The sequence below is a fragment of the Saccoglossus kowalevskii genome, chromosome 11 (assembly GCF_978046115.1).
Source record: "Saccoglossus kowalevskii chromosome 11, keSacKowa6.1, whole genome shotgun sequence".
Lineage (NCBI taxonomy): Eukaryota > Metazoa > Hemichordata > Enteropneusta > Harrimaniidae > Saccoglossus > Saccoglossus kowalevskii.
In genome coordinates this window covers 11253680-11272973 of record NC_140651.1, presented here as the reverse complement: position 1 = coordinate 11272973, position 19294 = coordinate 11253680, and the positions used below count along the sequence as shown (strand labels likewise).

The following is a 19294-nucleotide window of genomic DNA, read 5'->3' as shown; positions in this document are numbered from 1 at the left end:
TGTCATACTTTCTGCTGTGTTGACTTCCTGTCACTATGCTTTTGTTTCCCTTTGGTTAGCTAAACATATGGGTAATTTTGGGTAATTTTATTAACACTTACACATTCCCCGGAGGGATTGGCAATGGTTACAAAAGTTTAAAAAGGAATAAAAGGTTACAAAACAGAAAATAGATAAGAAAAAAAAAAAAAAAAAAAAATCTAAGCTAATACATTACAGATAATAGCTAGTATAAAATAATGATACTACGATAGATAGAAAACAAAATGCAAAACTCAAATAGTGAGAGAAGGTTGTCACTGGGGTTGCTGTCTTATTTCAAAACACTTTTTTAGGTACCTTGCTACGGGGAGTGTTAGGCCACTGTTGTTTAGCAAGGCTATGAATTTAGTCTTTAGCGGCAAATTTTTAAAGTTTTGGATTATAGTTTTTGCTATTTCGAATAGGACATTTCTTTCGGGGGTATATCTTTTACATGACATCATGAGGTGATACTCATCTTCTACTTCATTTTTATCACAAAGGTTGCATAATCTATTAGCAAGGGGTATTCCTTTGTGTCTGCCAGTCTCAATTTTCAAGTTATGGTCACTGAGGCGGAATTTAGTTAAATTTTCGCGCATATCAATGTTTTTCAGGGTAACAAGGTATGTTTCGAAAGCAAAATTGTTTTTTAATTCTCTGTATGTTCTTAATTTATTTTTTTCATTTTGTTTTGATCGATTGTCATTATGTAATTCACTTTTCCAAGTTGATATGAATGATGTTTGTATATTTTTGTTGATTTGTCCTAATTCCCTTGCAGTTAGAGTTTCATCGCTGTCGATCAGGTAAGAATGGTTGATGTTATTTAAAAGGGAATCAATATTGGTGTACCATTTACTGTTAATTTCTTTATTTTCTTGGAAAGCTAGTTTTAGTAATGGATTTGACGAGTTCTTTATACGATTAAAATATTTTATCATTTGTTTTTCGATAAAAGTCTCCAATGGGTAACGTCCAAGTTCGCCGTATAAACCCATTGTTGTAGTGTTTTTGGATGTACCCAAAAGAAAACGAAGATAATTTATATGTACATCTTCAATTGGTGATTTTAGTGAAATTTCATCTCCCCATACATCACTACCATATGTGAGAATTGGTCTGATTAGTTTATCAAACAGAGAGAGTGACAGTGGTATACTTAGATTTTTGCCTGTTTTTCCCTTTAAGGAAAATAAGGCCTTTAAAGCTTTTCTTTTTATGCTTTTTAGGCCTTCCTTGAATTTTCCATTAGCGCTTACTATTAATCCTAGGTAATTGGTTGATTTTACAGTAATTAACTCACAACCTTCAAAGAAGAAAATATCATTCTCTAGAAGTCTGTTTGATCTGTTAAAGATCATAGTTTTTGTCTTTTCCGTGTTAACAGTTAGATGCCATTTTTTAGTGTATATCGATAAATTATCAAGGCAAGTTTGTAATCCTGTTTTTGATTCAGAAAGTATTACAAGATCGTCAGCATACATTATACAGTTAATAGGTGTGTTTTGTAGTTTGGGTGGGTCACATCTAGGTTTATTAAGGACATCTGGTAAATCGTTTATGAAAATGTTGAATAGGGTTGGGCTTAAGTTACAGCCCTGTTTTACTCCCACCCTTGAAGTGAAGTGTTCAGTTAATCCTTCTTTGCTCTTAACTTTATATTTTACCTTACTATACATATTTTTTATAATTTTATAGATTTTACCCGATATTCCAAGTTTTAACAATTTAATATACAACCCCTGATGCCAGACACTGTCGAAGGCCTTTTTTAGGTCAACAAAGCACGCATATATTTTATTTGTATTTTTACTATTATTTTTTTGTATTTTAATATTTTCTTTGTTATTGGCAGTGCTGCTATTATAAAGATATTTGTTAATTATTGTCTTAAGAATGAAGATATTGTCTGTTGTGCGTCGATCTTTTCGGAATCCGAATTGCTTGTTTGAAAGTATGTTCTTTTTTTCTAAGAATGTGGTTAGTCTAATGTTTAGAATGCTTGTAAATAATTTGCCAAGGCAACTAGAAATGGCGATGCCTCTATAGTTAGATGGGTTGGATTTGGAGCCGGATTTGTGGATTGGTATCAAAAAACTGAGGTTCCAAGAATCTGGAAAGTGGTTTGAATTAAAAATTATATTAAAAAGCTTATGTATGGCTTTCAGTAAGTTGGCTTGGCTGTGTTTTAGCATTTCATTGCAAATTTTATCTTGACTCGAAGCTTTATTATTTTTCAATAGGTTAATTCCTTTTAAAATTTCATCTTTTAGAATTGGACCGTTCAAGTCAGAATTAAGAGCCATGTGTTCTTCTTTGTTCTTTAATTCAGTAGTTAAATCGTCACTGTGGGATGTGGAATTTGCATTAAATAACTTTTTAAAATATGATAGCCATTCAACTGGTTTTATATTGTTATTACACTCGTTGTGCGATTCTTCATTATTCATTTCACGCAATGTTTTCCAGAATTCAGAAGGGTTGTTGAAAATCACACTTGGAAGTAAGAGTTTCTAATGGAATAGCAAGCAATCTAATCTATTCCTGAAATTGTTAAATTATATATAGTGTTATTTGGAAATGTCAAAATAAACTTCTAGGAATCTGTTATTCAGTTCAAAAAATAAACTGGTTGCATGCAGAATCTCAGAGAAACAATTGCATGTATATGCAAGAATGAACGGATGTTGCAGCAGCAGAAGTTTGGGCCTGGACATTCCAGTCGCATTTTTAAAATGATTTTAAATAATGTACGTATTCTTAAACTGTTACATGAGAGGGGCCAGAGCATGAAATAATATTTTAGTTTTGGAAACTATGCAAAGATGTGTGTTCAGTAATTCAATACCTTTGATGAGCCATTATTAAATTAGCATACTAAGGGTTAGATTTGAATACTGTGGAATACTAGTACTTTATTTTCGCTGGAATTTATTTTCGCTGAAAAGGCTTTTTGGGCATTTTGCTTGGAATTTATTTTCACTGATGTTTGATGAGATTAATGTGAAATATAGGAAAAAAAGTATATTCACCGGATTTTATTTTCACGGAATCATCCCTTCAGCGAAAATAGCGAAAATAAATTCCAAGCGAAAATAAAGTATTCTACAGTAGATTCCTAGTAAGATTGGTGCATTCTTAATTCAAAAAAACTTAAAAAGTTTTAATACTACTAAATTATACATATGTTTGATATAATTTATTGTAAAACATTAATGTTGTTGTGAAAATAGTTTCATACAAAACGGTGAAAATTTGCCAAAATCCTTATATGTGTTGCCAGTGATATGCTAGTTTCCATTGTTATTTAAATGTACTCATCAGGGAGGTAATCCATTACAAAACATCACTAATCCACAGTAGTCTGGTTTCAGGCTACACCAAGTCATAGTCATAAGAGGGACTTTGACCAAGTACAGGCTAAGATATAAGTGAATCCCAAATGTTTGCATATCAGCTATACCCAATTGTGTTCACTCACAGGAGGGCCCAACAGTTATAGCACAGGCCACAGTGTTGAGGGTCTCTGCACTGGCTAAGAACACCCAAACTTGTTTCCCAAGGGAGGCAGCAATTATGAACAAACAATTAAACAGCAATGGTACAGTGCCATAACTACACTGTTAACCGAAATAAACCAACCACAAATTATCGAAACAACCACCATATATTTCTCTCCCTTAATATTTTTTTTTTCATTCCTTTTCCATGTTTTATTGATTTATAATGCTTATTTTTTTTATTAATATCATCACCAGTTTTTTCAATTGTTTTTTTTTAAACCATTGTGGTGCTTCCGATACTAGTTTGCTGATAGTTGTTAGAAGGGAATTTTTGTGATGTTGATTGGTACACTCAAAAGCAATATCACATGTGCAATTTACGTTACACCCCAAAACAGCATGCGTGCGCATGCGAAACACCATATCTTCGACTTCTGGGGAAGTCGTCTACTAGTATCCCACCAGTCATTAATTACTCCGTACACGCTTCCACACTGATTGGGTCGCTGTAGTAGAGCATACAACAACGCCAATTTGGTTCGCTGTCTACGACATGCACTAATAAAACTCTGCATTCTGTAACGCTGTTATATACTGTTCCTGTGCATCCAAATAAGTCGGTCTGTCTACGCTCGTGTTCCAGTGCACTTCGCTTCATAAATTAGAATGAAACATGTCAGCAGCAGAAATTTTGCGTTCGTAAACAGCGCCCCTTAGCCCCCGTGCTAAGGACTGGCCCTCCCAATGCATGGATGCAATTGGGTCTAGTCAAAATGCAAACATCAGCTAAAATCTTAGCCAGTACTTCATGTAGCATGAACACTATTATTGTCCAGCATTATAATACCGTGAACAAAAAAACATGCCATTCACTGCTAAGTCAGCTAGCGCTACACACATGGAGCTCTATGCTAGACCCCCTCCCCCATATAACTTACTGAACCACCCAACCCAGTTTTGTACACATGCAGTAGTCGTGGAATATTTTCACAGATAATTTTCATATCACATTAAACCATTCATAATAGAGAAAATAGCAAAATATAAAAATAAAGCAGAGCATCATGGGTATTTTTTAGTTGACTGTGTCTTAGCCACTTTAAAATCACCTTCCATCAACCCTTCAACATAAACTTCTACAGTTTATAACACATGTTATGAAAAGTTTCAATTTAAAATGTTATAGTTTGGGTGTATTTGAAGACTAAACTTTAGTTTTTTGTCATTATTAAAATGGGAATTTTGTTTATGTTTGAGCTTAACCCCACTCATAAAGACAGGCTCTTTTTTCGGATTAATAACTCGCTGTTTATGTGACTTTTTGGAGTAACCAGCTGTTTATGTGACTTTTATTGGTGGAAAGTCAGTTGCTGAGTATTTTTGGGGTTGCACACTTTTCAAAGGTTCAGTAGTGAATGTCTTGTTTGTTTGTTTGTTCAAGGTATTAAAATGCTGGATATTGCCTTTATAAGAACAGGATGTAGTACAGAGTCTCATTGTCAGTCCATTTTTATCTCAAGAATAATGTCACAGAATGTGCTTGTATTGATTGTCAAGTTTAGTATAGTTATGAATAAGAATAGTTATGAATATAATAGTTAAATTTTCAAATGGACATCAAGTACAATGGTATTTTGGGTGATTAGCCTGGGCTCAATGTTTGCACACACTTCGTTAGCGCCCGTGATAAGGATCTAGGCCGAATTTTGAAAACGGGTCATCTTCTATGTTCAATAATAACCTATTGCATTATACTATATATTATTAAGTCAACAGTATCAAGTGCATGATTTGTTGTGATTTTAAAAACAAATTAACCCAAAACGTCATATTTTTTCAAGATATATAATTCCATATTTCAAATTTTTCAAAATCTTGTATTTTACGTTTACCTACAATTGTACTGGCTTAAAATTGAAGCAAACTGAAGCGAGTGAGGAAAAAGAGGAGAGCTGTCAATCCCCATGTGCCATTACCGGGTATATCTGTGACATGAAAAAAAAAATGACCATTTTATTCATGTAATGAAAAATAAAATGATCATTATAATACCCATTAAAAAAATAGATTGTCACCCACCCCATCATTAAATAAAAAATTACTATTATTCTGACCAGTGTAAAAATAGTGGTCATTATAACTATCAGTTTGAAAATACTGGCCAATATTTTGACCATTAACAAATTTCTGGTTGGTATTCTGGCCATTAAAAAAAAAGTGGCCATTACAATGGCCAGAAGTGACTTTTCAAAGGGGTCTGAGGGGTGAAAAAAACAGAGTTAAAGTGAAATGAAAAATTATTATAACCTCCTCACTAGCCTAAAAGTATGAATAAATATTCAAAAGTTGTGAAAATTAAATCTTTCCGAAACGCGACGGAATTTCCGAAAGTTATCCGGACGCTGTTTGTAATGAATAAATAATTTGGCACCAATCACCATCATTTTTAATACATAAAATTGATGACTTATCTATTATTAATAATAATAAATTATTAATTCCTGTTCCATCTATTTAGATCTGGCAGCATAGAGAGTATACATGGACCAGTTAGGAATCCCTGGAAATACCCATATAAGGAGAAACATGCTTCACAATCACCTTTGACGACAAATGAACCAATCAAAAGAAGAACCAGATCAACACATAGTCATGTGACTGGTACTGATGGGTCTGATTGGTTTGTCAGTGGTGGTAGTTCTGGGGGTAGTGCAGTTGCAGTAGCAACAGGCACAGCCTTTGTGTGAGTATTTCATGTGTATTAATGTGTGATTATGTTTCAAAACTGCATGGAATTATTTTATTTTATATTTTGTAAGTTTATTTGTGTAATATTGATTGTCAAAGTACCGGTATATTTAAAAAAGATTAGGTAGATAAAATTAAGATATTGTGACTGTTGTCTAAAGCAATATCTGCTGATTTTAAAATACCATCTGTATATTGTTGTTCTGATTTCTGATTCTCATTACAATTGAACTCAAATCAATATTTAGTCACTGTTCAAAAATGGATATTTCGAGTTCCTCTTTAGTGTATCCATGTATGGGCTGCTAGCACCTGTATCTCAGACATGGTGGCCTGATCACATTCAAACTATACGCATATGTTATCATTTCACACATATTGACATGCATTCATTTCAGTTTCTGTTTCAAATGTTAAAATTGGGTTTACATTTGCATGAAGAAGAATATGTCATGTCATAACTTGTTATTTTGGGAACAATGAAATTACCTGTAATGTTGTAAGTCTCTGAGACTTTGATTGTGATAATTCAACACAAAAAACTTACTACAGAAGTTTTTTTGACTCCCATGTGCGAAGCACAAAATGGGAGTCTTTGCAGTTAGTGTGTCTGTATGTGTGTGTGTATGTGTGTATGTGTGTATGTGTGTATGTGTGTATGTGTGTATGTGTGTATGTGTGTGTGTGTGTGTATGTGTGTCCGACTGTTCCACTGCTATCTCCAGAACCATACATCGGTTTTTGATGAAACTTGGTGCATAGATGCTCTGGGCCAATGCGCAGATTTGATTAGGTTTTGGTAAAAATCCATGCTCGTTAATTACCTAATTTGCATGATAATTAGCTAATCTTTAGCTGTTCTATGACTTTTCCACTGATATCTAAAGAACCACTCATTGGATTTTGATGAAACTTGGTACATAGATGCTCTGAACATATGCGCAGATTTGATTAATTTTTGGTAAAAATCCGTGCTTATTAATTACCTAATTTGCATGATAATTAGCTATTTTTTAGTGGTTCCATGACTGTTCCACTGATATCTAAACAACCACTCATTGGATTTTGATGAAACTTGGTACATAGATGCTCTGAACTAATGCTAGGTTTTGATTAGTTTTTGGTAATAATCCGTGGATACTAATTACCTAATTTGCATAATGATTAGTCAATTTTCGGTTTTTCCACTGATATCTCAAGTACTAATCATCACATTTCAATGAAACTTGGTACATAGATGTCATACGACACTGCACAGACCTGATAGTTTGTATGGTAATATCAGTACATATTAATTACCTAATTTGCATAATTAATTAATTTTCAGCATTTGATATAAGTAGTTAGCATTACATTTCAATGAAACTTGGTACTTACATACTCAAGGACTATGCAGAGATTGATTGTTTTCGATAAATATTTGTGCATATTAATCACCTAATTTGCATAATTAGTTAATTTTCAGCTTTTCCACGGGTATCTCAAGTACTAATCATCGCATTTCAATGAAACTTGGTACATAGATCCTTTAGGACTATGCAGAGACCTGATTAGTTTTAGGGTAAATAATTGTGCATATTAATTACCTAATTTGCATAATTAATTTTCAGCTTTTCTACTGATATCTAAAGTACTAATCATCACATTTCAATGAATCTAGAATTATGCAGACCCAATTAGTTCCTGGTAAATATTTGTGCATATTAATCACCTAATTTGCATAATTAACCAACTTTCACACTGATATCTCAGGTACCATACATCACATATCAATGAATGTACATGGATGCTGTAGGACAATAGACAGATCTGAATAATTGTGGGTTAAAATCTGTACATATTAATTACCTAATTTGCATAATTAACCAATTTTAAGCTTTCACACTGATATCTAAAGCACCGTAAAAACTCCAAAATTTCAACCGGTTTTAAATAATTGGTGTTAGAAATGTGACGTGTTTTTAGAGTCAAAATTAAGGTGCATTTTCGGACGGTCGAATTTTTCAGAATAGAAATCAGCAAAAAAAATGGGAATGATAGACAGTGTGCTTCATTAGTTTTTAAAAAATGCAATGTCCGTCAATTGACGTAAACTTCCTCATGTTTCACGGTAAAAGCAAAGGTCGTGGCCGAGTTGTAACTCAAAATCTAAACAAAGTCATCAATCAGTGAGTATTATGACAAGCAAAACAAAACATCAAGACGCGGAGAAGAGGTCAGCACAAAACTAATAGGTCAAAAGAGAAAGCTGTCTCGCACTACCTAGGAAAACTTGCGAATGTTCGAAGTACAGGTACCCATTGGACAAAAGATACATGGAAGTTTAGCAAACGATCTCCCCGACCCAGTGCAATGTATCCGGTTAGAATCAAAGCCCACGTGTCCCTTATTTGAGGGACCAAATTATGCCGTAAATTCGCCCTTGGATTAAAAAATAAAATGGGATTTAAGAAAATAAAATGGGACTTTTAAGGTGTATTTTGGCGTCATTTTTCGGACATTTCAATCAATCCTGCCGGCTAAAATAAGAGTCTAAGCTTCCTTTCGAGAATGAGCTGTTATCACTGTGAACAATGTTAAATTATTCTTCAGATGACCAGTTTATTTTTTAAAAACAACTAATTTTTTTTATTTAAAAAAAATCATGCCGTTTTCGCATCAAAATCCAAGCCAAAATATCCTACTACAACATCAATCTCTTCCGCATTGCGTTCAATAACATTAACATATTTAAATAAGCTATGGTAATTTGAACACGTTGGCATCATCCAGCTTTTTGATTGGTTAATTAGCGATTTGACCTATTTGACCTAAGAGAACATGGCGGATATCCTACAGCATCATGCATCAAACGTTTATACGAGACCGGAATCATTCGCTTACGATGAAACTAAGTTGACTTTTATTTGTATTTCATAACCATTCAACAAATTTATTTTGTGTACATTATTATAATCACTACTGAGTACAGTAATAATCAACAATTCAGAAACGCAGCATGCCGAGATTTTTTTGTTCGTTTTTATTTGAAACTTCGTTTATTTAGAATATATTTTCGTTACCAATAAAATAAAAATCTCTCGGTCAATCAGAAACCCGGATTCATGCCTTTGAGGAAGGTCCCGTTTGAACGCTCACATCGGTTTTTTTTCGTTTGGGGGAAAACTAAAACTGGTCGCAATTTTCAAATAAGAATGAGTCGGCAATTTTTAGTGGAGTCGAAAATTTGGAGGTAAATAAAACACCGAAACCCGGCAAATAAATAGGCGTTCGAATTTTTAGAGGGGTCGAAATTTTGGAGTTTTCACGGTACTAATTATTCCATTTCAATGAAACTTAGTACAAAGATGCTCTAGGACAATGTACAAACCTAATTAGTTTGGGGTAAAAATCTGTTCATATTAATTCCCTAATAAGCATAATAATTCATAATTTTTTGGTTCTAATCACATTTCAATTAAACTTGGAGACATAGATTTTCTGTTACATTGCGCAGACCTCGTTAGTTTTACACTCAAATCTGGTCATATTAATTTTCTGATTTGCATAATTAGTTTTCAGCTAAGTAATTTCGAATTATATTTAATGTGTCTCCAATACTCTCAGCACATGGGAGTTCTTTCTAAGCTTTCTTTGATTTATGGTTTGTATAAACAAAAGAAATAAACAAAACAAAAAATTTACAAACAAATATAAACAAGATTAGACTAGAAACTATGTATAAACAAAAATGTATTACTTAAAGAACAAATAAAAGCTACTATAAAGCACTAATACTACTTAGTTTAGTAGTATGTAAGTTCACATCAAATAATTTCACTTGCATGCTTTTCACCATTCATAGATGTATTTGAATATTATATATATATTCTTGCTTAATTGTTCCATAGTGCACTTGGATCAGATACTGGTGGATCTGTTAGGAACCCAGCATCATATTGTGGTGTTGTGGGTCTGAAACCAACATATGGATTATGTTCAAGGCATGGTCTTATACCACTGGTCAATTCATTGGATGTACCTGGTGTATTCGGTAGATATGTAGATGATGTAACAACAGTTTTAGGTAAGATTGAATACCATTGGTCAATTCATTAGATGTACCTGGTGTATTCGGTAGATATGTAAATGATGTAACAACAGTTTTAGATAAGATTGAATACCATTGGTCAATTCATTAGATGTACCTGGTGTATTCGGTAGATATGTAGATGATGTAACAACAGTTTTAGGTAAGATTGAATACCATTGGTCAATTCATTAGATGTACCTGGTGTATTCGGTAGATATGTAGATGATGTAACAACAGTTTTAGGTAAGATTGAATACCATTGGTCAATTCATTAGATGTACCTGGTGTATTCGGTAGATATGTAGATGATGTAACAACAGTTTTAGGTAAGATTGAATACCATTGGTCAATTCATTAGATGTACCTGGTGTATTCGGTAGATATGTAGATAATGTAACAACAGTTTTAGGTAAGATTGAATACCATTGGTCAATTCATTGGATGTACCTGGTGTATTCGGTAGATATGTAGATGATGTAACAACAGTTTTAGATAAGATTGAATACCATTGGTCAATTCATTGGATGTACCTGGTGTATTCGGTAGATATGTAGATGATGTAACAACAGTTTTAGGTAAGATTGAATACCATTGGTCAATTCATTAGATGTACCTGGTGTATTCGGTAGATATGTAGATGATGTAACAACAGTTTTAGGTAAGATTGAATACCATTGGTCAATTCATTGGATGTACCTGGTGTATTCGGTAGATATGTAAATGATGTAACAACAGTTTTAGGTAAGATTGAATACCATTGGTCAATTCATTAGATGTACCTGGTGTATTCGGTAGATATGTAGATGATGTAACAACAGTTTTAGGTAAGATTGAATACCATTGGTCAATTCATTAGATGTACCTGGTGTATTCGGTAGATATGTAGATGATGTAACAACAGTTTTAGGTAAGATTGAATACCATTGGTCAATTCATTGGATGTACCTGGTGTATTCGGTAGATATGTAAATGATGTAACAACAGTTTTAGGTAAGATTGAATACCATTGGTCAATTCATTAGATGTACCTGGTGTATTCGGTAGATATGTAGATGATGTAACAACAGTTTTAGGTAAGATTGAATACCATTGGTCAATTCATTGGATGTACCTGGTGTATTCGGTAGATATGTAGATGATGTAACAACAGTTTTAGGTAAGATTGAATACCATTGGTCAATTCATTAGATGTACCTGGTGTATTCTGTAGATATGTAGATGATGTAACAACAGTTTTAGGTAAGATTGAATACCATTGGTCAATTCATTGGATGTACCTGGTGTATTCGGTAGATATGTAGATGATGTAACAACAGTTTTAGGTAAGATTGAATACCACTGGTCAATTCATTGGATGTACCTGGTGTATTCGGTAGATATGTAAATGTTACAACAGTTTTAGGTAAGATTGAATTGATTGGTCAATTGATAGTATGTTCCAGGTGTATTTTGTAACTTCATTACTAATTTGAACTGTGTGAACATTTGCATTGCACTCAATAGCGTGTCTGTGGCCAATGTAAACATAGGAAAATATTCAAGAATAATATCAATAACCTGGAATGAGTCAATGTTGGTGACATTATGTTCACATTATGGGATCTTGGTATGTGCCCAAATCTTTTATGTTTGCACAAAAATTACAGCAGTTGCGTTCATGTTAGTCGCGACCCTCTAGGCTCATGCCAAAATCATGCCCTTGTTTGTCAATCTGTTATTTGACCCAAACGTGGACAAAATTACGGCACACTGTAACTTATAGCGTTACAGTGATAGATGTATAATAATATATAATATTATAAACTTATATTATCAGGTGCTATTGGTGGTCATGATGTTTTTGACTCTACAACTGTAATGGATTCATTTCATCCTGAAATACTTCCTGATGAAATCACAGTTAAAAATTTACATATAGGTATTCCAAAGGTAAGTTTACACACATCAGTCAAAATGCATTTTTAACTTGAATTTTCATCATTGAATTAATAAGAAAGAAATTCTTATAATAGTACTGTCACTATGTGTATTACACAAATAGTTTGGTTTGTTGACTCTGACTTTGACTTTGTGTATATACTGCATGCCATTCAAGTTTTAATTATTATATTGATGTCAATTTGTCCTTTGAAAAAAAGTCAGACAGAAAATTTCAAAAAATGTTACTTAATTTATTATATAGATTTAATTATATTTCCACCAATAGGAATGTTTCTAAATTATAAATGGTTATTGATCGTGAATTGTTATTGGTTCCCTGTCTAATGTTGCTGGTTGAACTGCTAGACTAAGTATTTTGAAATGCTCTGAGTCAGCAAAAACACTAAATGCAAAACTGCACTGCTGATAAAACAAAACAAAAAAGTTGAACATTGACAATTAGAATACCCATGTCAGATTTTAATGGATTTTGTAGATCAAAGACTTACTGAAATATTTGTACAGTAAGAGACGATGTCAAAAGATCGATGTCGGATAAAAAACTTAATTCCTTTAGTTTTTTTCCAAACCTACCCCCCACTGAAACTTAATTGATAAATATTGGTCATGGCGTCAGACTACATTCACCATTAAATACAAATTGATAATCGGACAGTAGTATTGCATAGCAGTTGGTTGTCGGGTGGGTGTAAAAAGATTTTACAAATGCACCTCATTTGACGCACAAATTTACACTCGAACCAAACCATTTTTTCCCCTTTTCGGTTATTTCTGTCCATGATTGGATAGAAAAAAACGAACTACAAATACTCCAAGATTTTTTTGACTTCATTAACAAATAAAATCGTTTTTGTAGGATGGAAACTTTTTGAGGTCAAACCACCCACCCCCCCTCCACCCCCAAACTAAAGGAAATAAGTTTTTTATCCAACATCGATCTTTTGACGTTGTCCCTAACTTTGGTTACGTTTTTGTGTATACACAAGTTGGCTGTACTTTTTTCAGTGATTTTTTTAAAAATTTTATTTATAAAGTAATTATCTTTCTAGGAGTATTATGCCCCATCTTTATCAGATGATGTTATCGAATCGTGGAAGAGAGCGGCCGATTTGTTTGACAATGCAGGGGCTAAAGTGAGTGAAGTGAGTCTACCAAATACACAATATTCAATTGTATGTTACTCAGTACTATGTGCTACAGAAGTGGCATCCAATATGGCACGCTATGACGGAATTGAATTTGGTAAGTTATTCTTATATCTACTGCAAAATTATCTTCAACTATATTTGACTCACTATGCATAATTGTATTGAGTGACACCTCAACTTTTGAAAATTAGTTCTGATAATTTCCAGAAGGCCACAAATATTTTTTTTAAATCTGTGCTAGATCATATTTTATTTGGTTGTGTTTATTCAAATAAAAATGGTTTGTTGTTGGTGATTTGTTCTGGAAAGAGATCAGTGTGCTGACTTGCTAAAAACCTCATGCAAATTGGGTTGATTTCATGTAGATAACTGAACATCATTTGGCTCAATATATGTTCAAAATTAGTCATATCAGATCAAATGTTGCCTCAATCAATTATACAACATAGTAAAAGTGTTGCAGAGCCTAATCATTCCTAATTAGTATGTAACATAACTGTTGTGTCTAGCCTGATAGGCACATATTGGTAAAATCACATCTAGTTGAGTGTTGTTAACCACAAAGCTGATGTTATACAATCATTCTAATTGAGTAATTCAAAATATCATGTTCACAATTTATTTGTTATATACCTCTATTATCTAACCACAGCTTTTTCTGCATCATGAACCATGTGTCGCCATGGTGATTGTGGAACTTGATTCTTTGAATTAACGGTTCTGCTAATGGGCTTCCAAATCTTTCAATTTGTCCATACTTTCCAGTGTGTATAATGATAAATGAAAAAAGCAATTAAGACACAAATATTTCTTATCTTCACAGGTCATCGTGCTGATGTGAACCGTTCAGTGGAGGAATTGTTTTCTGAGACGAGGCATGAAGGTTTTAATGATGTGGTTAGAGGCAGAATACTGGCTGGCAATTATTTTCTTCTTAAAGGGTATCATCATCTCACTTCAGTTTGACTTTATTCCTCTTTCACATTCCATGCACCATTGTTTTATAACAAAGTACACATGTAGTTCAAATGAGTTTGTTGGTTATCTGTTAATGGATCATGTCATTGCTTGGACATAGTATGACTGGTTTTGTAGGTGGACAAGACTTAATATTGTAACACATTTACTTTGAATTACAAATTACAAGGTAGATATAAAACACAATCTCAAAGAGATTTATTCGCAGCAGTATACTATACTTCGCGATCATGTTTACCTACAATTAATTTATCCCAAAATCAGTCAATTCAGAGGTATTTACAAATTCACAGGTGTTTTTGGAATTTAGTAACATATAGCATTTCAAATACATGTATTGTCTGGCATGCAACTAGTCGTCAAACAAAATAAACTATTACCCATGTTTTAAGTTTTAAGAAAAGTTCAATTAACAGTTGGTCATTTGTATCTGCAATTGTTGTACTCATACATGTATTTTGATCGTGCAAAGTCAAATCGATTCAAATCATTTTGTAATGCATTCAGTTTCATTATAGTCAATTTGTTTTTTTGTTTTGATGAAATTAATGTCAAACAACAATTCCGAGAACTACAATATACAAATTGAGAGACAATAACTTGTTGAATGGAGTGCTTATTCCCTTCTGAAATGTGCATTCATCATTTCAAAAATGTGGTCACCCAATGAAAATGTTGTGTTTCTGTTTTGTTTGTATCATTCTGGAATATATACTTACATGCACTGTGAAATTATTACAGATAGCATCCTTAAAAACTCAAACAAACCAACTTTAATTGTGTGTATTGTGAGCTACATGAAATACCTTTCTTTGTTAATCTCTGTTCTGAAATTCCTGATCAGTGAAACTGATAAAAAATAAAATAAAATAAAATAGGGTTAAGCATCTAAAAGTCAAGGGTATTACTTGCTCTTTGGCCTTGGTCTTGCTGAGAAAAATCAGTCGAGATCCAAACAGAAGCAGAAAAAGAAACAGGGGCCACCTTGGTTGAATTATTATTAGGGATATACCCCCGTAAGTCGATTTTAATGGAGCCTACACTGGACTTGTTTTGATCTAAAAATAATTACAGCTTTTAAAAATGCAAACTTTTTTTTTTTATTAAATAACGAACTTTGTGCTTGTCAATTTGATAAACCTCATACCAATATTAACCTTATGTATAACACTACACTATATGTACATTTTTTGCAGGATGTATGAGAAATATTACTTAAAAGCTCAGAAGATACGTAGATTAATAAGTGACGATTTTATAAATGTTTTTAACAGTGGTGTGGATATTTTATTAACCCCAACAACCATTAGTGATGCACCAACGTATAAAGACTTTACAACCGTTGATCATAGAAAACAGTCTGAACAACAAGATGTACTAACACAACCAATAAATATGGCTGGTAAGTTTAGAATCTTGTAACATTTAACTGTTCTATATAGATATATGTTCACAAAAAAGTTACATTTAAAAACGGGATCCATTTTCACATGAAAATTTTGAAATGACACTGAATGTGATTACTGTAAAACATTTCTTTTTCGCGAGCACGTCTTTTTCGCGAATTTAGCGAGAGAACTGATTCGCTAATTCAAGATGTCGCTAATGACTTTATTATCAATTCAAAATGGTCGCCAAACAAAGAAATCAACAATGACAAAAGAGATTCGCTAAATCAACATTTCACTATTACGTCATTTTACTACAATTCGCTAAAATTGCATGCCGCATTTTCAACATGTTTTACAGTATATAATTTTCCAGCCTTGTATTCTAAGTTTGTCGTTGTCACAGTATTCTACTTCATAGCTACTTTATGGCAATTCTGTGATATCTTCTCCAATTTTGCTAGGATTTATTTTAATTTTAATTTTTTAGAGGGACTGAATAATATATCTAAAAATACTTGAGCTTGCTAAAATCATAGACCTTAGAAAACAGGGACATGCAACTTCTGTCTGAGACAAAGGAAAATCCAGTTTCCTGTATGCAACGTGGGTTATCATCTCCTGTGTAGATAATCCCATTAATATACGTCAGAAACAGTTTTAGTTGTTACCTTTCTATGCTTTTTTATATGTTTGATAAGTTATGCTGTGCCAATATTCACATTTGTCAGTGTATAACGGGTGCACTATGCTATATCTCTTCTAAATATAATGAAAAATCCACTTCTATAATGACACAAATTTTGACAGGTCATTGTTTACGTTTAGGCAGTTTTGTTTTCTTGTAGAGAAAACTGACCATTTTTGTTTTCCTTTCCTGTTTTCATAATGGAATAAAAACTGTTAACTTTGCAATTTTTAGTTTCACTTGGACTTGGCTATTCAGTTTTAATCAAATGTAATTTTTCTGATAATATTCTAACCACAAAGTTGGCTCATTTTGTGTAGCTACTCCCTGGCAGCCATTTGTTTGGCTTATGGAAGAGGAGAGAATGTAACAGTGGTGTTGACATAGATTTATTATCAGAGGATTATAACTAAGGTTACATGAAAGGGATACCCACAGTATTATGGCCCTGTTCTCTAAGGTCTATGCTAAAATGAACCATTTTCACCACAATTTGTATTAACATACCCTATATCAACAATATGTGATGTGAACTTTTTCTTTATCTCATCACACTGTGGAGATGTACATTATGCATGTCATGAATATATTATAAAACTGCAATATTTTTTAAACAATCAATCTTTGCATTGAGATTGCTGATGCAAATCCAAAAATATGAACAATTATCGTGTCCCTGTGCAGTTACTGTCTCTTCTTTTTATCAGGTGTGCCTGCAGTCACTGTTCCTGCATATTTATCATCATCTGGACTTCCCATTGGTTTGCAATTCATAGGTCAATGGTATCAGGATTACAAAATGTTGCAAGTTGCCAAATAGTTTGAACAAGAAGTTAGTTTTCAAAGATTAGATTTATCAACAGTTCTTGAAGAGGATCTCTGACAAATAAACGTGAAAATACGAAGCGGAAGGTAATCTCCTAAAATGAGACGTGATTTGTACCTCAGTATTTATATTTAGCAAAACAAAACAAATCAAAATAAACCTAATAAATTTAAGACTTATAAGGTACTACTAAACTCAAAGATTTCTGTCTCTGATGGCTATATTTCATACTATTTATTTGCCCTTTAACACTGAAACATGTTTTAAAGAGATTCATCTTATAAAATATTTAAACTATAAATATAATCTAATGTACTGATCAACACCATAGTTCTGCTAGAATTTTTTACAATCTGTTGAGATATTGAAATGATCTGTTGATAAGTCGTGTGACATTGTGTGAATCTCTGCTTCTCAAGTGTTGACATGTTTACCTGAAGAGTCTAGATGAGTATTTCGATTTGCCAAATATACCTTTTTTTCATATCTTATAGATGGGTATATAGGTTTGACATTTGTCAGACTTGCTTCTGTTCTCTGTTTTTTGGGAACATTGTTCTTATTTTGACGCCAAAAAGCTTTTTTTTTTTTTATTAAAGGATAACTTTCTCAAAGGCTGAATTGTCACTGTCAGTGTGGGGATATGTGATCTTTTAATCTTTTACCTGAAGGAATTCATTTATTTGTGAATTATTCATGTTTTTATGGGTTTCCCAGCAGATAAGAAATGTTCAAATTATGATAAAAGCATGGAACTTGGTACACATGTAAAGTTTAATGTTCTCCCCAAAATAAGAAAAACACCCACTCTCATCTCATGTGGGTCATTTCGATAAGAGCATTCAAATTTCATGCTTTTATCATGATTTGAACAATGCTCATAACATAGAGGGTGATATCTCATACCAGAGGGCGTTGTTCAAATGACACCACATAAGAAAATTATCACATATCAGACTAATAAAATGGACAATGTTTATGAACTATGATTATTTACTGTTTATATCGTATATATTCACATTTTCACCAACAATGTGTTTTAATATGGTATATGTAATATTTCTTGAATCTATAATTAAAGCACTGTAATGCCAGGTAATGCTCTAGTAAATCATGGGAAATGAAATTTGTATGGCTCGCCTACTTTTACACATATGTTATAATTTCAACCACAGGTATTAATTCCGTGTGCTTACATCTTGCCGAAGACCATTATCTTTGTTGAAAGGACTTATTGACACTCATTTGCCATTTTAGTTGCTTCTTCTGATGCATTTTTTTTTCTAAAAATAATATTCTGCATGTACATATATATCACTGAATTTCGAACATTTAGTTACATTATTGCCGTTTTAAATCCCCGGTTCTAACTTATTACTTGGAATAAAACAAATCAAAATAACACGAGAATTTCGGTCATTTCTTTCGCAAAATGACCGGACACAACGTCTCTTGAAACTGAGCTACGTGTAGATTCAAATCTTATTTTTTATTCTGCCAATTCTGTTTTCAGGCACAGGTGGGTTCACACATGGCTTCGCAACTTCCGCCATTTTAGAATTACGCGATGGTGAGTTAACATAATTACAGATCAATGCTACTCTACCGGGACTGTTCGTTATTGGGTTTGACGTGAATATATCATTCCCTTATGTGCGTTTGCATGATACAATGATCTAAATTTAAAGCGTTGTCAGTACTAGTATATTATTGCTTCGTCAGTTCACATTGCACATTTATTTTTCTTTAATATTTTAGCTAAATTTTTACTCCTTTAACGGGGCCGTGATCGCGAAATAAAAAAGAAGTCCCCTTGCCAGTATAAGAGTTCATCATCACTGCCACAGAGTCAACCAGGCGCGTCGCACCAGCCAATGATTGAATCTAGATCAATGCCGTGGAGTGAACACTTGCTTGGTTCGTCTTTTCCTAGTGACATTGTGGTGAACACAATTTCATGTTCATTTATCGAAACTTC

The 19294-nt window shown here is 33.0% G+C and overlaps 1 protein-coding gene across 1 annotated transcript; it reads left to right on the top strand.

The window, feature by feature from the left end:
- The first annotated feature begins 483 nt into the window (after nucleotides 1–483).
- Nucleotides 484–17373, top strand: LOC146736183 (glutamyl-tRNA(Gln) amidotransferase subunit A, mitochondrial-like). Its single transcript, XM_085505189.1, is given in 8 exon segments — nucleotides 484–488; nucleotides 6046–6270; nucleotides 10166–10341; nucleotides 12164–12276; nucleotides 13338–13530; nucleotides 14260–14377; nucleotides 15611–15816; nucleotides 17198–17373. Coding segments are annotated over 8 exon segments (1212 nt in total).
- The last annotated feature ends 1921 nt before the right edge of the window (nucleotides 17374–19294 follow it).